The sequence below is a fragment of the Nerophis lumbriciformis genome, linkage group LG10 (assembly GCF_033978685.3).
Source record: "Nerophis lumbriciformis linkage group LG10, RoL_Nlum_v2.1, whole genome shotgun sequence".
In the NCBI taxonomy this organism is placed as follows: domain Eukaryota; kingdom Metazoa; phylum Chordata; class Actinopteri; order Syngnathiformes; family Syngnathidae; genus Nerophis; species Nerophis lumbriciformis.
This window is the reverse complement of record NC_084557.2, coordinates 32,250,433-32,273,319: the sequence shown is the minus strand read 5'-3', so window position 1 is coordinate 32,273,319 and position 22,887 is coordinate 32,250,433. Positions and strand designations below refer to the sequence as shown.

At 42.3% G+C, this 22,887-nt stretch overlaps 1 protein-coding gene across 4 annotated transcripts in view; it reads right to left on the bottom strand.

Moving 5' to 3' along the window:
- The window catches only part of kiaa1549la (KIAA1549-like a), a 293,945-nt gene that overhangs the window by 77,511 nt on the left and 193,547 nt on the right, over nucleotides 1–22,887 (bottom strand). For all 4 annotated transcript variants that reach the window (XM_061969804.2, XM_061969805.2, XM_061969806.2 and 1 more), the window contains one exon: nucleotides 7,570–7,763. In XM_061969804.2, coding sequence (XP_061825788.2) covers nucleotides 7,570–7,763 — 194 coding nt within the window. The remainder of the gene's footprint in view (nucleotides 1–7,569; nucleotides 7,764–22,887) is intronic.

Genomic DNA, 22,887 nt, shown 5'->3' with positions numbered 1-22,887 from the left:
CTGAACGCCTCTCCGGCAAATCTGGTGATGTACGGCCCTTCCTCATCCAATGTGAGATTAATTTTGAACTTTTACCTGTTTCTTTTTTACTCTAAAAAAGCCTGTGTGGCTTTTGTCCTGTCGCACATGAGCAACCGGGCGCCTGCCCGGGCTACAGCAGAGGGGTGGTCGTTCTCCTGTATGCTCCTCATATGCCACCTTCGCCAAAGCAATGGAGCAGACTTTTCAATGTGAATTACCAGGACGAGAAGCGGCACGATCTGTATTTCGATTGCAACAAGGGCAGCATAGCGTTGAAGACTATGCCATCGAATTTTGCAAGCTTGCTGCCCAGAGCGAGTGGCCTACTACTGCGTTGGTGGACGTCTTTTCCCTCGGCCTCACTGATCGGATCGGTAAGCAAATTATTCCACTAAAGACCCCCAACAACCTCGATGAACTCATCGCACTGGCTGTGGAGATCGAGAATTGGCTTCTGGACTGGGAGTAGGAGAGACTCAGACGACCGGGACGCTTCCCTCCGGCTCAGAGTGGGAGTGGCCCTGGCGATCGTCACATTATCATCCAGCCGGTACACACTGTCGATTCCATGCCGATCTCATCAGAGGTGGAACCCATGCAGATAGGAGGGAATCAGCTTACGCCCGCTGAGAGGAGCCAGCGTCTCCGTCTGAAGTTGTGCTCATACTGTGGCGAGGCTGAACATCTCATCACATTGTCCTCTTCGTCCTGCCCGTCGTCGCGCACAAGCATCACGTTCTCCTCAACCATGCTCTCCAGAGGCCGCTCCCACTTATCAGCAACCCTCTACAGGTCAGGCATTGTTTCGTGTTCAACTATCTGGGGGACTTATGTGGGACAATAAGAAGTTGGACATTGACTCTCTCATTGACTCTGGTGCTGATGATAATTGTATTGATGTATCTTTTGTTAAAGGTTTTTTGATACCGGTCTCTAAATTACCTATGCCCAGAATAGTTCAATCTCTTGACGGGGTCCACCTGGAGAGTTACACACCAAACTACACCTCTGTCACTCCGTCTGTCTGGCACCCATTTCAAACCCCTCAAATAGTGCTCGGGCATACATGGCTGGCTAAACACAATCCTCATATTGACTGGGCAAAAACCATCATAATTAACTGGGGTATGTTTTGCCACTCTCAGGTCCGCATGCCCTCAATCAGCGCCATCCCGTAGTGGTATTCCGTAAGTGATTGATTTGTCCCTTGTCCCTCCAGTTTATAACGACCTGCCGGAAGTATTTAGCAAGGACTGCGCTTTGTCATTACCTCCTCACCGACCATATGATTGTTGAATTCATCTCCTACCTGGTGCTACGCTTGCTTTTTCTAGATTATACAATACATCCAAGCATTAAAAAGACGCTTTAGAGGATTATATTTCCACCTCTCTTGCGTCCGGCCTCATCCGTCTCTCAAGTTCTCCTCTAGCTGCTGTTTTTTTCTTCGTGAAGAAGGACAAGTCTTTACACCCATGCATCGATTATTGAGCTCTTAATATTATCACTGTAAAGAACAAGTATCCACTCCCGCTTCTCCATTCGGCTTTCAACCCCCTACATACTGGTAAGAGCTTTACCAAACTTGATCTCCGTAATGCCTATCATTTAGTTCACATGCTAGAAGGAGATGAATGGAAGACCGCTTTCAACACACTCCTTGAATACCTCATTATGCCGTTTGGGCTTGCCAATGCACCCAACGTGTTCCAAAGCCTCATCAATGACGGGATATGCACAACCGCTTTGTGGTAGTTTATTTGGATGATATTCAGATTTTTCCCCCCCTACTCTTGAATTACACGTTCAACATGTTAGTTTAGTCCTCCGATGTCTCCTCAAAAAATGTATTTTTGTCAAAGCAGAGAAATGCATTTTTCATTGTCGGTCCGTTCCCTTTTTGGGATTTATTGTGGAAAGGGGTCAACTTAGAACTCACCCAGCTAAGGTCCAGGCGGTGGTCAATTGGCCCAGTCCCCCCTCAAGCAAGTTTTTCCAAAGGTTTTTGGGTTTTGCTCATTTTTATCGTCATTTCATCCGCAACTGAGTGGCTGAACCGCTTACAAAGCTAACTTCCACCAAATTCCCTTTTTTGTGGACCTAGGAGGCACAGGGTGCCTTTGAGAAACGTAAACATTTGTTCACTTAAATGGTAAATGGGTTATACTTGTATAGCCCTTTTCTACCTTCAAGGTACTCAAAGCGCTTTGACACTATTTCCACATTCACCCATGCACACACACATTCACACACGGATGGCTGGAGATGCCATGCAAGGCCCTAACCACGACCCATCAGGAGCAAGGGTGAAGTGTCTTGCTGAAGGACACAATGGACGTGACAAAGTTGGTAGAAGGTGGGGATTTAACCAGGAACCCTCAGGTTGCTGGCACGGCCACTCTCCCAACCGCACCACGCCGTCCCCACTTACGCACCTGTCGTTGCCCATCCTAACATAGCTTCTCAATTTTTTGTCGAGGTTGACGCTTCTGACGCCGGTGTGGGAGCTGTCCTTTCCTAGCGCTCCTCCTCTGACCAAAAGCTGCACCCCTGCGCCTTCTTATCCTGTCGCCTGATGCCTGCAGAACACAATTATGATACTGGCAAAAGAGAACTCCTCGCTGTGGTCCTGGCTCTACAGGAATGGAGGCACTGGCTGGAGGGCTCTGAAGTACCCTTCCTTGTGTTCACGGACCACAAAAATCTGGCCTATACCCGCATTGCTCCCCGCCTCAACCCGAGACTCACTTGGTTTATCTGCACCATTACCTACCGCGCTGGGTCCCAGAACGGCAAACCGGATGCGCTGTCAAGACTCTATTCCTCAATTCTGTTCAGCAGTCTGGAGGGTATTCTGTAGGTCTCTGGGGGCATTGCCAAGCCTCTCCTCGGGCTACCACCCTCACACCAAGTCAGACAGAGCGGGCGAATCAGGATCTTGAGGCCGCAATCCGCTGGGTTTTCCACCAGCAGCCAGCCTCCTGAGTCAATAACCTTACCATGGATCGGGTACTCCCATATTACCTCGGTCAGTGCAGCCACCAGCATGTCACCATTTTACTCGGCCTATGGGTACCAACCGCCTGCCTTTCCATCACTGGAATCAGAAGTTGCTGTTCCCTCTGTGACTGTCCACCCGCGCCGGACACACCAGGCCTGGTGTAATACTCAAGCTGCTCTGTCTCGCACCTCTGAGACCAACCAGCGCCTCGCCAACCGGCACCGTAACACAACACCTGAATACAAGCCTGGCCAAAAGGTGAGGGTATCTTCCCATGATCTACCTCTTTATGTCCTTATCCTATTGAGAGAGTTATCAATCCCTCTTCCGTTCAACTACGTCTTCCAGACTCCCGCATGATACATCCTGCTTTCCATGTGTCCCTTTTCAAGCCCGTCGTCTCCAGCCGCATGAGCCCTTTGGAAGTGCCTCCTCAGCCAGACAGGCTTATTGATTGTCATCCAGCATTTACCGTCAAGGCCATTTTGAATGTAAGGAGAAGGAGCAGAAGTTTTCAATACTTGGTCGACTGGGCAGGGTATGGTCCTGAGAACCGTTCGTGTGTTTCAAGATCTTTTATTCCCGACCCCATAATATTTTCCGCCTTTTATGAACGGTTCCCTGAGAAGCCAAGTAAGCTGCCAGGCGTCCATTAGGAGTGTGGGGGGGTCCTCATTGTGGGCAAAATTTTATGGTGTGCACTTTTGACCCATCTCCTTTTGTTTGGATTATTATCATTATTAAAGTACTGCACTTATTGTTGCTTTGCTTCACGTCTCTGCATCCGGGGATCTACTATTGACTGAGTCGTGACAAGAATATTGTTTAATGTCTCAAGTACTTTGCTTGCACTGATGATAGTGTGTTGCGCCCTGCAGTTTTTAATCTTTCCAGGATTAACCTCACAGCAAGTCCGCAGTGCTCTGGGCCAACTCTCATTCAAAGGTGACGGCTCTGACAAAATTTCAGTTTCTAAGTGAGAGAGGTCTGTTGAAGGGGAACTGCATTTTTTTGGAGTTTTACCTATCGTTCACAATCATTATAAGAGACAAGAACACACATGTCTTTTTTTTAATTAGGATTTTAAAGATGATAAAAACTGCTTGGAAGATGCTATGTCCCTGTGTAATGATGATTATTTTAGAACTGTTTACCCTCAGTTTTGTTCTACGTATGGTAATTAGTCTACAGTGATTTTTCAGAACGCTATAAAAGTTTGTACGTCTGACAACCTTTTCTACACAGGTGTGATAGTGAATGAAGCTCTGGACATGTGTGCCATGGTAGATTGTGGCTCGATGACGTGTTTTCTGAGTTCCCGTGTGCTTCATTTGTTTGAGAAGGCCAATATTGTTTCTGCTGACAACATCTCCCTGACGTCAGTGACGCTAATTGCTTGTGGAGAGTTGAAAACAAGCCCTATTGGGATCTGTAGTCTTCAGATCAGAGTGCTTGACTGCAGTTTTTCAGTGCCGACCCTTATTGTAGAAGGTCACAGTGATGATATAATTTTTGGAAGCAATGCCATCATGTCTAGGCGGATTCTAGCAATTTCAAAACAAAAGTATATTTTGCAGAGGGCCATGCTGTTAAAGAGGAAGCCATGTTGTAGTTTTTAGGGATGTGAAGTTCCTGATAAGCTATGCACTGTTAAGCTAAAACATGCTGTGACTTTAGAGCCCTTAAAAGAACACACTGTTTGCGATTGTCAATGAGGCCATTAGTGTCGCTCTGCTGGCAGCACAGTCATTGTTGAGCAGAGCCTTTCAAAGACGAGGCTGCGAAATGTCATGGTGGGGCGACATGTGATTCCATTATGGGGCGATGGTCAATTTCCGGTGAGGGTTATAAACCTCCACCCTAAACCTGCAACTTTGAGACGCAACTGTTAGATTGTTGATGTGTCCCCCTTTTGTGGAACTTGAAGATTTTGATATTGAATATTTGTTTGAGAAGAACCAACATGACGCTAAAAATGTGGCCCAGACCAACCCTCGCAATGAGAAGAGCTTGACTGTTGACTCGGAAAGTTCGACAGCATTGACTGTCTTAGGATTTTAACATTGACTTGAGCCACCTGTCTACATTTTTGAAAGGGAAGCTGGTAGAGCTGCTTGTCAAGTACAAGGGTATCTTCTCTTGCCTCAGTTTCAATTGTGGAAAGGCCAGGGACCTTGTCATCGTATCCAACTGAGTTATGATAAACCTTTCCGGTTGCCTTATCGTAGACTGTCTCCCTCTCACTATGGAAAGCTTTGCTTAGCTTTGAATGAGATGAAAGAATGGGATATTATAAGAAAGTCTACAAGCACGTAGGCATCGCTGCTTGTTTTGGTTTGGAAGAGAAACAATGATTTGCAGCTTTTTACTGACTTTATCTGTCTAAATGTGCATACTGTAGGCGATGCACATCCTCTGTCTCACCAGGTTGATGCCTTGGCGGCTCTTGGAGGAAACACTTTCTTTTCAACCATGGGTTTGACAGGATATTACAATGTTGAAGTGCATGTGAAAGACAGGGAATTTACAGCATTCCTGTCTGCAGACTTCCATTAAACAATGACAGATTCAATCCATGCACATGATTAATGAGTTCCATACAAGTAACGGACATAAAGAAGGTAACAGGTGCTTCAAAGGGTGTCATGGCCTTAACCCGGGGGTCAGCAACCCGCGGCTCTTGAGCCGCATGCGGCTCTTTAGCGCCTCCCCAGTAGCTTCCTGGAGCAGTTTTAAAAAAGGATTGATAATGGAAAAAGATGGGGGGGAAATAATTTTTTTGTTTTAGTATGTTTTTTGTTTGAGGACAAACATGACACAAAACTTCCCAATTGTTAGCAAGCCCACTGTTTAAAGGCCTACTGAAATGTGATTTTCTTATTTAAACGGGGATAGCAGGTCCATTCTATGTGTCATACTTTGATCATTTCGCGATATTGCCATATTTTTGCTGAAATGATTTAGTAGAGAACATAGACGATAAAGTTTGCAACTTTTGGTCGCTGATAAAAAAGCCTTGCCTGTACCGGAAGTAGCAGACGAGTAGCGTGACGTCACAGGTTGTGGAGCTCCTCACATCTGCACATTGTTTACAATCATGGCCACCAGCAGCGAGAGCGATTCGGACCGAGAAAGCGACAATTTCCCCATTAATTTGAGCGAGGATGAAAGATTTGTGGATGAGGAAAGTGAGAGTGAAGGACTAGAGGGCAGTGGGAGCGATTCAGATAGGGAAGATGCTGTGAGAGGCGGGTGGGACCTGATATTCAGCTGGGAATGACTAAAACAGTAAATAAACACAAGACATATATATACTCTATTAGCCACAACACAACCAGGCTTATATTTAATATGCCACAAATTAATACCGCATAACAAACACCTCCCCCCTCCCGTCCATATAACCCGCCAATACAACTCAAACACCTGCACAACACACTCAATCCCACAGCCCAAACTACCGTTCACCTCCCCAAAGTTCATACAGCACATATATTTCCCCAAAGTTACGTACGTGACATGCACATAGCGGTACGCACGTACGGGCAAGCAATCAAATGTTTGGAAGCATACTCACGGTACCGCGCCTGCGTATCCAACTCAAAGTCCTCCTGGTAAGAGTCTCTGTTGTCCCAGTTCTCCACAGGCCAATGGTAAAGATTGACTGTCATCTTTCGGGAATGTAAACAATGAAACACCGGCCGTGTTTGTGTTGCTGAAGTCGGCCGTAATACACCGCTTCCCACCTACAGCTTTCTTCTTTGCTATCTCCATTGTTCATTGAACAAATTGCAAAATATTCACCAACACAGATGTCCAGAATACTGTGGAATTTTGCGATGAAAACAGACGACTTAATAGCTGGCCACCATGCTGTCTCAAAATGTCCTCCACAATCCGCGACTTCACGCGCTGACGTCATCATACCGAGACGTTTTCAGCAGGATATTTCGCGCAAAATTTAAAATTGCACTTTAGTAAGCTAACCCGGCCGTATTGGCATGTGTTGCAATGTTAAGATTTCATCATTGATGTAGAAACTATCAGACTGCGTGGTCGGTAGTAGTGGGTTTCAGTAGGCCTTTAACCAATCAATATATTTGTTTATATGGGCAACACATATGCACACACTTTATTCATAACAATAATTATTCTAGATTCAATTTATATAGCACATTTTTCTAGTGACTCAAAGTGTGCGACACTGAAAACCCATCGTTCATTTACTCCACAGGCACACATTGACGTTACTGTAACCGGATCTGAAAACCTAATAGTTTGCATCCTCTAAATCCACTAAATGTGTTTGTTCTGCTATCAAAGTGACTGCAGACAGCTTCTTGGTAATACAGGACTTATCTTTAAATCACATCAATCTGTCAGAATCTTCTCTGCTTACTGGAGGCTTCCCTCCTGCCCTACACACACACTGATTTCGGCTATTGGATTTTTTTTGCATTCTGGTAATCAGCGACAAGAGCGGCTGTTGCAACACATCTCGTCCAGCTTAGAACAGTTTGTGTATCATAGGACAGTTGTTATCTCACCCTCCTTTGTGTATGTCGGCAGATGGCGGCCTCTTGTTGGCAGTCCCGTCCTGGTAGACCTTCTTATCCAATGACATCGACAGCGGGGCATCTCGCACAGGCAGTCCCAACACCAATGTCTCCTTATTCAAAGAGATGGCCTCGTCACCGTTTCGACCCATGTGCTTTTTGGCGTAATCAAAACCCTGCACGGGCTGGCAAGGGGGAAAAAAAAGAACCAAGCGTCAAAACATTTTACAACATGTATTTTAAAGCTGTGATGTACCGTTTTCATGTGATAAATGCTTGTTGGCTTCTCATGACCAGAAAGCACATAAAAAGACTACATAAACATATCTAAAACACAGCAACACAATGTGCAAAGCAGAGGCACATGGATTACACAACGACTTCATTCACAAATATAATCATCAAGCATCACACATAGCACACTAATATATAAATGGTAGTTACTCTAACAAAGGAAACTTAAGGGTTCCTCATACATTCGTATATTTATGGTGGTCCGCAACAGATACTTTATGACCGGCATGAATATATTTGGTTCTACCTGTTCATAATTATTTATATGTATGCATCTTTATGCTGAAACATTTTTCTTTGAAACTGCCACTTTCGCTTCAGTTTGTTCATATAAGATGTGTAACATTCTACTGGTGCAGAAGTTATTGCTGATGTATGTTTTCTGACATTTCAGTTGATATATTTGATAGGGATGTCCGATAATGGCTTTTTTTGCAGATATCCGATATTCCGATATTGTCCAACTCTTAATTACCGATACCGATATCAACCGATACCGATATATACAGTCGTGGAATTAACACATTATTATGACTAATTTGGACAACCAGGTATGGTGAAGATAAGGTCCTTTTTAAAAAAAACAATAAAATAAAATAAGATAAATAAATTAAAAACATTTTCTTGAATAAAAAAGAAAGTAAAACAATATAAAAACAGTTACATAGAAACTAGTAATTAATGAAAATGAGTAAAATTAACTGTTAAAGGTTAGTACTATTAGTGGACCAGCAGCACGCACAATCATGTGTGCTTACGGACTGTATCCCTTGCAGACTGTATTGATATATATTGATATCTTTCTGTGTGGAGTTTGCATGTTCTCCCCGTGACTGCGTGGGTTCCCTCCGGGTACTCCGGCTTCCTCCCATCTCCAAAGACATGCACCTGGGGATAGGTTGATTGGCAACACTAAAAATTGGCCCTAGTGTGTGAATGTGAGTGTGAATGTTGTCTGTCTATCTGTGTTGGCCCTGCGATGAGGTGGCGACTTGTCCGGGGTGTACCCCGCCTTCCGCCCGATTGTAGCTGAGATAGGCTACAGCACCCCCCGCGACCCCAAAAGGGAATAAGCGGTAGGAAATGGATGGATGGATGGATATATAATGTAGGAAGCAGAATATTAATAACAGAAAGAAACGACCCTTTTGTGTGAATGAGTGTGAATGAGTGTAAATGGGGGAGGAAGGATTTTTTGGGTTAGTGCACTAATTGTAAGTGTATCTTGTGTTTTTTATGTTGATTAAATTTTTTTTTTAAACGATACCGATAATAAAAAAAACGATACCGATAATTTCCGATATTACATTTTAAAGCATTTATCGGCCGATAATATCGGCAGGCCGATATTATCAGACATCTCTAATATTTGAATAATTAATGGCTTATGGTAAGTGTGCGTGATGTTTTTTCATGTTCTGTTATCATTATTGTCAGACTGACAGCTTGCTTTATTTAGTAAACAGCATGACACTGCTATACAAATGAGCTATTATGGCTAACTTGCACATACTGCTTCAACCCAACATATAAAGTGACAGCATATATACAGCACAGGCCAAAAGTTTGGACACCTTCTCCTCATTCAATGTGTGTTCTTTGTTTTGTTTTAACTCTTCCGGGCTGCAATATACACCCCCGCTACCCCCACTAAAAACTAAATAAGATTTAGACTACGAACTGTGTGCCGATATCGTATCGGATTAATATCAGTATCGGACAAAACTCAAGGCTCCAATATCGGAAGTGAAAAAGTTGTGTGGGGACTCCTCAACATTCTATGGACGCATGCTCCCGCATGACAAACAAACAATGTGTGTGTGCTTTTTTGATAAAGCTTAGTTTATTCTATTCTGTTTTTGGTACAGTATCAAGAAGAGCTTATGATTTTCCAAATGCCTTTTACTAAAAATGTGTTTGATCTGCTTCAGTTCTGCTTATCAGTTGCCACATTCACATATTTCAGTTCTTAAATGGGTTCTTCGAAAAAAACAAAAGCAGCGAGCACTCCAGTCTGTCCCCTGGAAGTGTTCTCTAGCTCAGAAGCTGCTTTAGCCTCGATGGGAAGACAGGCGAGGATAAATGTCACTGAGCAGACATAAGATTGGTGGTGGAATTCTTCCACTTGGGATGGAAGCTTATGCTTACTGCAAATCTAAAATGCACTGAATCCATGGATGTGTGAAAATGAAAAAAGATAAAGAAAAATATATATTTTTCGTTTTAATATATTTTTTGTATGACACAAACCTTCCTAATTGTTAGAATACCCACTGTTTATATTAAACATGCTTCACTGATGAGAGTATTTGGTAAGCACCGTTTTGTCCTACTAATTTCAGCGATCTTCGAACTCATTGTAGTTTGTTTACATGTACAACTTTCACTGATGCTGCCACAGAAAGACGTGTTTTATGCCATATCTTCTTTGTCTCATTTTGTCCACCAAATGTTTTATGCTGTGCGTGAATGCACAAAGGTGAGCTTTGTTGATGTTATTGTGTGGAGAGCTTATCAGGCATATTTGATCAATCCATGACCGCAAGCTAATCGATGCTAACATCTATTAACATACAGCTATTTAGGCTAGCTGTATCTACATATTGCATCATTATGCCTTGTTTGTCGGTATATTTGAGCTCAGTTCATTTCCTTTACTTTATGGCCTCTGTGTATTTAATTTATATTTGCATGCCTCATGACACATTATCTGTATGTAATAGTGGCTGCATTTCTGATAGTTGTTTGTGTGCCATGTTGTTCCAGACCACAGCAAACGTTAGCCAGCTTGCCAAATAAAAAGACAGCCTGCTGTTTCCATTAACTTTGACACACACATCTATACCTTCGGCCATTCTAAGGCAGTAATTTCCAGGAGTTATCTCATCCTCTGGGAAGCCTCCATTTTACTATTGTTTTCCAATGTTGTAAAAATGTGTAGAATAAATGTAACATTTCAACATTTCTGTCAACAAAGATTTGCTACACAGTCATTTTGATAGTAGGCTACTACAGCTCATATAGACACTTAAATCATCAGTTGCCTTCATTATAACACGTATATCAGGCTTTTCATTTTTGCGGCTCCAGACAGACTTTTTATTTTCATTTTTGTACCAATATGGCTCTTTCAACACTTTGGGTTGCCGACCCCTGATTTAATCATTGGAGCCTACAATAACTGTAAGTGGCACTGATTATTGCTAAAACCGCTAAAAAAAACCACATTTTTCTTCAAAATATGTCCATAAAATATCTAAGCATGCTTCGAAATGCCTCTTAAAAACAACTCAAACTGGGGTGGAACTAAAAAGAAGAAATAAGCAACAATAGGAGATATATTTGTGTATCGCAAAAAACTTCCACATAAAAAAATATGGTAACACTTTAGTATGGGGAACATATTCACCATTAATTAGTTTCTTATTAAAGTAACAAAGACTTAATTTACAGTTATTTGGACACTAGGGGAACATATAAGGGTTAGGGTTACTAATAAGCAATAATTCTGAGGTTATTGAGGGAAGACTCTTAGTTAATGGCTTACTGGTTGTATAATAAGGCCATGCAGAATAAGGCATTAACAGTACTGAGATAGGCTCCAGCGCCCCCCGCGACCCCGAAGGGAATAAGCGGTAGAAAATGGATGGGGATGGATTAGATTTATATAGCGCTTTTCTAGACACTCAAAGCGCTTCACAGAGAAGTGGGAACTCATTAGGGCTGTGAATCTTTGGGTGTCCCACGATTCGATTCAATATCGATTCTTGGGTTCACGATTCGATTCAAAATCGATTTTTTTTTTCAATTCAACACGATTCTCGATTCAAAAACGATTTTTTTCCCGATTCAAAAGGATTCTCAATTCATTCAATACATAGGATTTCAGCAGGATCTACCCCAGTCTGCTGACATGCAAGCAGAGTAGTAGATTTTTGTAAAAAGCTTTTGTAATTGTAAAGGACAATGTTTTATCAACTGATTGCAATCATGTAAATTTGTTTTAACTATTAAATGAACCAAAAACATGACTTATTTTATCTTTGTGAAAATATTGGACACCGTATGTATTGTAGCTGAGATAGGCTCCAGCGCCCCCCGCGACCCCAAAAGGGAATAAGCGGTAGAAAATGGATGGATGGATGGATGTTGTCAAGCTTATGAGATGCGATGCAAGTGTAAGTCACTGTGACACTATTGTTCTTTTTTTTTTTTTATTATAAATGTCTAATGATAATGTCAATGAGGGATTTTTAATCACTGCTATGTTGAAATTGTAACTAATATTGATACTGTGTTGATAATATTCATTTTTGTTTCACTACTTTTGGTTGTTCTGTGTCGTGTTTGTGACTCCTCTCAATTGCTCTGTTTATTGCAGTTCTGAGTGTCGCTGGGTCGGGTTTGGTTTTGGAATTGGATTGCATTGTTATGGTATTGCTGTGTATTATTTTGTTGGATTGATTAATAAAAATAAATAAAAAATAAATAAAAAAAATAAAAAAATAAATAAATACAAATAAAAAATCGATTTTTTAAAAATGAGAATCGATTCTGAATCGCACAACGTGAGAATCGCGATTCAAATTCGAATTGATTTTTTCCCACACCCCTAGAACCCATCATTCATTTTTACAACTCATTCATTCATCATTCATTCTCCGGTGTGAGCGGCACCAGGGGCAAGGGTGAAGTGTCCTGCCCAAGGACACAAGGGCATTTTTGGATGGTAAGAGGCGGGGAGCGAAACTGCAACCCTCAGGTTTCTGGCACGGCCGCCCCAAATTAATGATGACTGTGTGTTCCCCATACTAAAGTGTTACTAAAAATATAATATTATATATAATGTAATTGAATTGACCACAAGTTGTTAACATCCAAATGGCATGTCAGACCTATTGAATACGGAAAACACATCATGCATTATCTTATTATTATTTTAGAAGTCAGATATGCACATGAGCATGAAAAGAAGAAAGAAAAAGAAAAAATCTAAACCCCATAATACATTTACACATTATCTGCAGTGCTGCATTTCTCTGTACTTACGGCACACAGAGGTGTAAGACAGTGTTTTTCAACCACTATGCCGCGGCATAGTGTGCCGTGAAATACAGTCTGGTGTGCCGTGGGAGATTATCTAATTTCACCTATTTGGGTTTAAAATATTTTTTGCAAACCAGTAATTATAGTCTGCAAATGATGTGTTGTTGTTGAGTGTCGGTGCTGTCTAGAGCTCAGCAGAGTAACCGTGTAATACTCTTCCATATCAGCAGGTGGTGGCCTGTAGCTAATTGCTTTGTAGATGTCGGAAAAAGTGGGAGGCAGCGTGCAGGTAAAAAGGTGTCTAATGCTTAAACCAAAAATAAACAAAAGGTGAGTGCCCCTAAGAAAAGGCATTGATGCTTAGGGAAGGCTATGCAGAACAAAACTAAAACTGAACTGGCTACAAAGTAAACAAAAACAGAATGCTGGACGACAGCAAAGACTTACTGTGGAGCAAAGGCAATGTACATCCGAACATGACATGACAATCAACAATGTCCCCACAAAGAGGGATACAAACAGCTGAAATATTCTTGATTGCTAAAACAAAGTAGATGCAGGAAATAGGAAAATACCAAAAAAAAGAGAGAAAAAGCCACCAAAATAGGAGTGCAAGACAAGAGCTAAAACACTACACACAGGAAAACAGCAAAAAACTCTATATAAGTCATGTCGTTACAGTACACCTACTTTGAGACAAGAGCTATATTGATGCATGGTTGGTTATACTTTAAAGTCATATCCAACTATTGCAACAACGACTTTTTACTGTCAACTGAGTTTTGTTTTTTAATGATTTCTGCTGGTCGTGTGCCTCCGCATTTTTTCAACACTAAAAATGTGCCTTGGCTCAAAAAAGGTTGAAAAACACTGGTGTAGGAGAATAACGGGATTGTTGGATCATGTTCATGCTGCGCGGCAAAGAAGACGATTCACAGATTTGTGCCCCTCTTTTTCTATTTCGAGCCTCTCTAAAATGGGCAGCCGAATGTATTTGATGATGCATACTAAATCCTGAGAGCATGTGAGGTTAAGCAGAGTAGGCATCAGGCTGACAGCATTGTTAATAATGCATTCGTAATACACACCACGTCACCGTGCCATAAGCTAGCCTTAAAACACACGGCTGAGTGTCGAGCAAATTGATATGTGCTCGTGTTGACACGTGCACGTATTGATGAGCGAGGCACTCACGGCGGCATCAATGTACGGGTAGGGGTTGAGTGTGTTTGCACGCGAGCAGCTTAAGTGACGTATAATGACAGTTGTTTCTCTACTTGTGGGGAAATTATGTGGCGAGTGCAAACATGAATTTTACTAGGGAACATTTATACAGGTGGTCCTCGTTTTGGTGACGACGCATTCCCGTAAATCATTAATGCTGTACAATAAAAATAAAAAAAGAACGACGTCTATAGTAGTTGCAGTATGTGCGTCCAGCATAAGAATACGTGACCGTATCCCAAATTTGAAGCAGACTCTTCTGGGGGCAGTATGTCAGGGAAAGTAAAAGTGAAATTAAATTTGACCTCATAAAACGGTCAGAAAAAAGGAATTTTGGCCGTGTGCCCGATCAAAGCTGTTCAAACACAGTGACCATAGGCAAGGATATAGACCAGGGTTGTCAAACCCATTTTAGCTCAGGGGCCACATGGAGGAAAATCTATTCCCAAGTGGGCCAGACTGGTAAAGTCATGTCATGATCATTTAAAAATAAAGACAACTGCAGATTGCCTTCTTTGTTTTACTTTACAAAAATAGATTAAACACGTTCAGAAAATGGACATATCACAAATATTCCTCCAGACCAGGGGTGTCAAACTCAATTACAGAGTGCGGCCAAAATTTACAAACTGAACAAAGCCGCGGGCCAAGCTTGAACAAATGAACTTTTTAATAGGGACCCAAACAAGTTTTGCATTGAATATTGAACAAGCAAGGCTTATATAACTTTATAGTGACATGTAAAATCGAGTTTCAAATAATAATAATAATAATAATAATTAAAAAATGTCAATGGCATATCAAATACAATTAAAAAAAAAATGTAATGCCTCTTTTCTATTTGCAGCCTTCTGAGGTAAATATCAACATTAACTTTTTCCACAGGCTAATAAATTTGAAAATAAATAATGAATAAACCAACCATTCAGGATATTAAACTGCTCAGTTTGCAACACACTGATCTGATCTGATGTACCCAAGCCAGATACCTGCCATATTTTCTTGGATGCTAGTTCATTAATGTCGGAGCTCAGGCTTTGAGCTGAGGCAACCTTCATTATCCAACGAAGGTGTTCATCAGTCATTATATCTCGTAGTTCACCCGGACCACAATCTTGGGGGCGTGCCTTAAAGGCACTGCCTTTAACGTACTCCACGAGCTGTCGTCACGTCCGCTTATCATCCATTCTAACATCGTGCAGACACAGTCATAAGAAATGTGCGGCTTCTATACGTACACACATGTGAATGCAACGCATACTTGATCAACAGTGATACAGGTTACACTGACGGTGCCCGCATAAAAAACTGTTAGAAATATGTGCCACACTGTGAACCCACACCAAACAAGAATGACAAACACATTTCGGGAGAACATCCGCACTGTAACACAACATAAACACAACGGAACAAATACCCAGAATCTTTTGCAGCACTAACTCTTCCGGGACGCTACAAAATACACCCCCCCCCCCCCCACACACACACACACACACACGCCTTATAGCGTCCCGGAAGAGTTAGTGCTGCAAAGGATTCTGGGCATTTGTTCTGTTGAGTTTATGTTGTATTACGGTGCGGATGTTCTCCCGAAATGTGTTTGTCATTCTTGTATGGTGTCGGTTCACAGTGTGGCGTATATTTCTAACAGTGTTAAAGTTTTTTATTCGGCCACCCTCAGTGGCCGAATAAATTAAATGTATCCAATGTATCGTTGTTGATGAAGTATGCGTTGCATTCAATTGTGTGTGCGTACAGAAGTCGCACATGTTATGTGACTGGGCCAGCACACGTTGGACTGGCTGAAAAGCAGACGTGACAATTTTCGGGAGGGGCACTGAAGTTTGGAAGTCTCCCGGGATGGTTGGCAAGTATGAGAATTAGCGGTGTCACCGCGGCACCGCCGCAATATACAATCGGCGGGCCAGCTTTAGTGTTAATTTGATATCGCCTCAAGGGCCAAGTGAAATTACACGGCGGGCCAAATTTGGCGCGCGGGCCAGAGTTTGACACCCATGCTCCAGACGAACACTTCAAGTTTGTCAAGCTTAAAAATCCTGAAAAATAAATTGGTGCACTTTCACAAAAAAAAATTAAATGTCGCTTATCGACGCCTACAGCTGCCAGCACTAAAAGATGAGCCTGTTTTGATGCTAAGATAAATGTTATGTTGTGATGTTGTATTTCATGTTTTATTATATCGTATATGTATTGTGTGCTTTATTTATTTTTCTCTCTTTTTCTTTGAAATTGTAATTTTACTGCCTTTTTTTTTTTTTACATCATGGCCAGGGGACTACAGATGAAAACTAGCCTTCTGGCTAATTCTGGATTTTTTAACCATGTGTGGTCATGTGTTTTATGAAATTGCATTGTCTTCTTTGAAATAAACTAATCTTAATCTTAAAAAACCACAAAAAAGAACTCAATGAATTTAAATGTGTTCTCTTTAAGTCACTATCTGGGATTTAACAAAATACAAAATAAATAATAAATTAATACACATTTTTCTAGGCACCTATTAATCCTGTGCAGACTGTGCAAACCATACGAACGGAGGTAGAAACTATTCAAGAGGGTTGCGTTACACTGGGTGTCCTCTTTTCTTTTTTGACAGAGACATATTGGGGCAATGAGCAAAAGACGTAACACAGTAGAGATGCGCGGATAGGCAAATATTTCATCCGCAACCGCATCAGAAAGTCGTCAACCATCCGCCATCCACCCGATGTAACGTTTGAATAGAACTGCATCCGCCCGCCATCCGCCCGCACCCGCCCGTTATATCTAATATAGACGATGCAAGGCATTAGTGAGGCACCTGCCAACTACTCTGGTTTTCCCGTAATTCGTACGGTTTTCATCAACCTATTCCGGGTTACGGATGCAGTGATAAAAAATACGGTTTTTCATTAATTAAAAAAAAAAAAGGGTGAAAACTACGCGAATTGCACCTTGTGCAGACAAGATTTTTCGATTGGACACGGAGGAATTAGCGATGTAAAAGACCACTTTGGGACAAAAAAACACAAGTCTAATGCCGTTGCTAGCGATACAAGTGGAAAACTTTCAACGTTTTTCGTCGCCCAAACAGATTCTTTGGATGTGATAAATGCCGAAGTTTTATTTACGGAGGCAATAATTGAGCATGGACTTCCAATCGCACTGGCTGATCACATGGGACAGTTGTTTGTAATGCAACCTTTAAAAATCATTACGCGGTGATCGCGGTCCCAAAAATAAACTTTTCTTGCATGATAATGTCCAGAAAAATTTGCTTTATATTACTATAGAGTCCTTTTAACGAATGAGTTTGATGGTTTATCACAAACCTTAAATGAAAGAAGTCCTTTGTTCTCTTGCACCAATCACGTCAATCACGCGCACAAATTTAAATTATACAATAACATATGTATGTCATCTCTATTTAAACAAAAATAAATTAAATAAATAATAATAATAAATTACCTGCAACTTATTGGCCAAGGCAAATAGCTGAAGGGGGGAAATCAAACCCATCAGACTGCACTTTATCATCAATCTTGAATTATAATGAAAATAGACGGTCGCGACAAACAAAGCAGGCTAAATAGCCTTACATTGTCGCCAATCGGAGATGCCCTTCACTTGAAAGCGAGGCCAAATAATTATTCACACATAGTAGTATATCTCCAATAGAAAAAAACCACAATAAACAACGCAATTGCCTTAATTCCTTTGCATTGTAGTGCGCCCAAACAACACGTAACCATCAAAATTATTTAGCTGACCGAACTCAATATAGGTTAGCAGGGGCGCCGCTAGGGCTTTTGGGCCCCATGAAAAGAATCTTTACAGGGCCCCCAACACAGTGTCATTATTTTTTCTGTATTATAATTTCATCATCATTAAGGGCCTCTCTGGGCCCCCCTCCATCATGGGCCCCTAGAATCCGTCTCCTTTACCCCCCCTTTTCGGCGCCCCTGTAGGTCAGACATGGGCTTATTTGGTATAGCCTAGGTCAGTGGTTCTCAAATGGGGGTACACGTACCCCTGGGGGTACTTGAAGGTATGCCAAGGGGTACGTGAGATATTTTAAAAATATTCTAAAAATAGCAACAATTCAAAAATCCTTTATAAATATATTTATTGAATAATACTTCAACAAAATATGAATGTAAGTTCATAAACTGAACATCAAATCAAGTAGGCTATTCCATTCATTACAATGCAACAATGCATTATTCAGTGTTGACAGCTAGATTTTTTGTGGACATGTTCCATAAATATTGATGTTAAAGATTTCTTTTTTTGTGAAGAAATGTTTAGAATTAAGTTTATGAATCCAGATGGATCTCTATTACAATCCCCAAAGAGGGCACTTTAAGTTGATGATTACTTCTATGTGTAGAAATCTTTATTTATAATTGAATCACTTGTTTATTTTTCAACAAGTTTTTAGTTATTTTTAGTTATTTTTTTCCAAGAGCTTTGGGTTATGACCGAAAGGACAAGATCACGGGTACAAGCGGCCGAAATGAGTTTCCTCCGCCGGGTGGCAGGGCTCTCCCTTAGAGATAGGGTGAGAAGCTCTGTCATCCGCGGGGAGCTCAAAGTAAAGCCGCTGCTCCTCCACATGGAGAGGAGCCAGATGAGGTGGTTCGGGCATCTGGTCAGGATGCCACCCGATCGCCTCCCTCGGTAGGTGTTTAGGGCACGTCCGACCGGTAGGAGGCCACGGGGAAGACCCAGGACACGTTGGGAAGACTATGTCTCCCGGCTGGCCTGGGAACGCCTCAGGATCCCCCGGGAAGAGCTGGACAAAGTGGCTGGGGAGAGGGAAGTCTGGGCTTCCCTGCTTAGGCTGCTGCCCCCGCGACCCGACCTCGGATAAGCGGAAGAAGATGGATGGATGGATGGATGGATGGATGGATAGTTCAAGAAAGACCACAACAAATGAGCAATATTTAGCACTGTTATACAATTTATAAATCAGAAACTGATGACATATTGCTGTATTTTACTTCTTTATCTCTTTTTTTCAACCAAAAATGCTTTGCTCTGATTAGGGGGTACTTGAATTAAAGACATTTTCACAGGGGGTACATCACTGAAAAAAGGTTGAGAACCACTGGCCTAGGTAACGTAGACTAATTTGTTTAACATATCCAACCGTATGTAAATTACAATTTTTTTTTATTCGCACTATGTAGGAATAAAATGGCATCTACAGTGCCAGGATTCAGGCGAGAGCGCCTGGCCTCTAAAATGCGCCCTGCTGCGCTGAAGGAGCGCTCACTTGCAGCACTTGTTGCTGGGACGCATAAGATTCTCTTGGCAAGGTGTTGTAGTCGTGGGAATGATTGTCCTTGTGTCCCCCAAAAGGAAAGTAGATTTTCCTCTGCTGATCCTTCCAGATGGAAGTTTGTAGAGGAATAATTGTCTACTTCATCAACGGGCACAGGTGTGTCCTCCTCCCATTCTGCGAAGTCAATTCTCTTCTTTTTTGGTGATGCGCCATCAGCTCCACCTAAAGGACCGATGAAATCTATTACAGCCTAATATTTTATATCTATAAAACAGACAATCCACATAACATAAACTTAATAGCCCAGGCAGGCAGGCAATGTATCAACTCACCTTGCTCTGTTGCTGATTGGGGCTCGGTGACAGGGTTTTCTTCTCCATCACGACTGACACAGACGCTTTCCTCTGGAAGAAGTTCTCGAACTTGCTTGATCACCTCTCGTCTGTCATCTTCTGCCAGCATTTTCAGCGACTTAAATTTCGGGTGGAGAAAAGTGGCGATTTTGTGAGTAGCAGTCGGATGCATCTTCTCATCAAGCAGAGCAGACGTGCGAGAGCGGAGAATTTTCATGTAAGGTGGGTCTCCAAACTTGGGCTCACAGTGTTTTTTCAGCTTGAAAAACCAGAGCAGAACCATCTGAACGGTTGGGTGATGTTCTCCTTCAAGCTCGCTGATTGCTGACTTGAAAAGGGTGAGAAACTCGATCAAGTGTGCGAGTTGATCCTGGTGAATGCCATCGAGGCGATGTTGTTGGTCTTTGCTCCGTAGCAGCTCTCTGATGTCTTGGTATTAATGATAAATGATAAATGGGTTGTACTTGTATAGCGCTTTTCTACCTTCAAGGTACTCAAAGCGCTTTGACACTACTTCCACATTTACCCATTCACACACACATTCACACACTGATGGAGGGAGCTGCCATGCAAGGCGCTAACCAACACCCATCAGGAGCAAGGGTGAAGTGTCTTGCTCAGGACACAACGGACATGACGAGGTTGGTACTAGGTGGGGATTGAACCAGGGACCCTCGGGTCGCGCACGGCCACTCTTCCACTGCGCCACGCCGTCCCTATTGTTTCTGGATTCAGGACTTTACTGTTCCATCGCACATCACATTCTTGATTCACGGTGTGCTTTAGGCCGGCGACGGCACCGGTTCTTTTCAGAAATGCAACAAGCTCTTTGCAGTAATCGATCATGTCCAGGACATCTTCAATGCCCTCAGAGTCACCCTTTCTACTGAAGGTGTGTCTCAGCACTGTGTTCAGGATATGTGCGGAGCACGGAATCCAGTGGTAGGAGCGGAGTGCGGCTTTTATGTTAGGGCCCTGGTCACTGACAAAAACTACTTTAGATGGTTGTATTCTGTAGGACGTCAGTACACTGGTTATCTGCTCATGAAGGTTTTCGCTGTTTTTTTTCAGTGTTGGGTCAAACTCCACTGTTGCCAAAATACGATTTTCCAGCTTCCACTCCCTGATGTAGTGACACGTAAGGACTGTATATGCTCTCTTTTTAAATTCATCTGTCCACATATCGGTGGTTACAGAAATACCTCCGTTGTTGCTGATGGCTTTTTGGATGTCCTCCGAAAGTGTCTGCTTAGCAGTGGAAGCCTGCAGCTTTGCCCGGTCACACACAGTTTGCCGATGGGGCAGGATGGCACCAGCATCCACGGCACCGCACTTAGCGCCTATGTCAATCAGCGTCTGGGCCACTTGTTGAAACCCTTTACCCGAGACTATATCAAACGGGCGCATATCATTAGTGCACAGGTCCACACATGCATCTGTAAGCCTTGTTTTAACATCCTGTGGCACTCTTCTGGGATCACGGCGAACGAAACTGCTCATGCTGTTTGTGGAGATTCGGGGTTTTGCACAAATGTGATGCACCATGATCGATGTCCCGGTTTTATGACTGTCGTAGACGTACACAGCGTCGCAGCTCTTGCAACTCACGTAGCCAGCATTGCTGTCATCCTGATTTACAACCTCATAAAAACGAGTCCACGCTGAACTTTTCTGGCCTTTTTTTTCCCTGGTCTTTAGTATTCCCTTTTTTAGTTTGTCGCGTACCACGTTTGCTGCCGGTGTTGCCATTTTTTTTTTCTTCTTCTGATGTGGCGTGCTGCAGGTGCCTGTGGCTGCTGCAGGTGCCTGCTGATAAATAATTGCCTGTTTCAAAGAGTGCTGCTCGTTTTTCGTATGTGGCTAACAACATTTAACTATGTATATATATTTCCGAATTGGTTTAACTGCCACCCGCAAAAAAAATAAAATAAAATAAAAAATATCTCATTAATCCGCCCGACCCGACCCGCGGCGCGGATAAAATCTTATTTATTTAAATTTCATCCGCCCGATCCGCGGATAATCCGCCGAATCTGCGGTTGTGTCCGCAAACCGCGCATCTCTATAACACAGCCATGTTGTACTGGGTACCTCTGTCTTGGCCTGCCTAACAGAATTGCTATTGCGACATCCTGTGGACACATTTAGAACAGCAGTTTCTTTTATCAAAACATTGCAGCTTATTTTGATACTTGGCAAGCTCATCTCGCAGGCCACGGGCCGGATGATATAGACTAACTAAACAGCGTAGTCGTGTTATTATTGACGCCTCCTTCTTACAATAAGTACCGTAAATTCCGGACTAGAAGCCGCTACTTTTTCCCTACCATTTAAACCCTGACGGAGCGGCTAATTTATGGATTTTTCTTGGCTGACCGCAGAAATATAAATTATTTTATAAAAAAGGAAGAACACTAAGAGGGTGTTTTATTATTTGTGCTATCCCGCCATCTTTTGGACGAATTCGCTCACTGCAGATGCTGCAGTCTCCTTTAATGGAACGGCAGTGCTTTTTTTAAAAAAAAACAGTGCTGTTCTTCAAGCCATCCATAGCGTTACTACTTGTATGGATTCCTTATTCATCACTCTAAGCAATGTTTGTGAGTTTTACAATATAACTAAAACTGTTTATACTTACTAAACAGTGCCATGTGTGATGTCGGCAGGAGGGTTTTTTGCATATGCGTATGTGCTATCGTGGTGTAACAACACTAGCGTCGTTAGAGTAAGTTAATATGCTAACAGGTTTATGAGTGTCTGTGTTAGTATTATTAACTCACAACAGCATTCATTTTGTATTGTTCCAGTTTCACAAATTCCTCAGTAAATTCACCAAAACGGCAAATCGGAGTCTGTTTAGCAGATTGGAGAGCTAGCTTCCGCAGCCAGTGGTCCATGATGATGACGTCTGTTTTGTTTGATCCACCGTTTTACTGCCGTGTTACAAACACCAAATCTGTAAACATTTACAGATTACTTCTGTGAAAATAACTAATTTCACCGCATATATATCTGTGGCTTGTAGTTGGGTGCGGCTAATATATGGAAAAATATTTTTTTCTTCTAAAATTAAGCGGGTGCGGCTAATATCCCGGTGCGCTATAT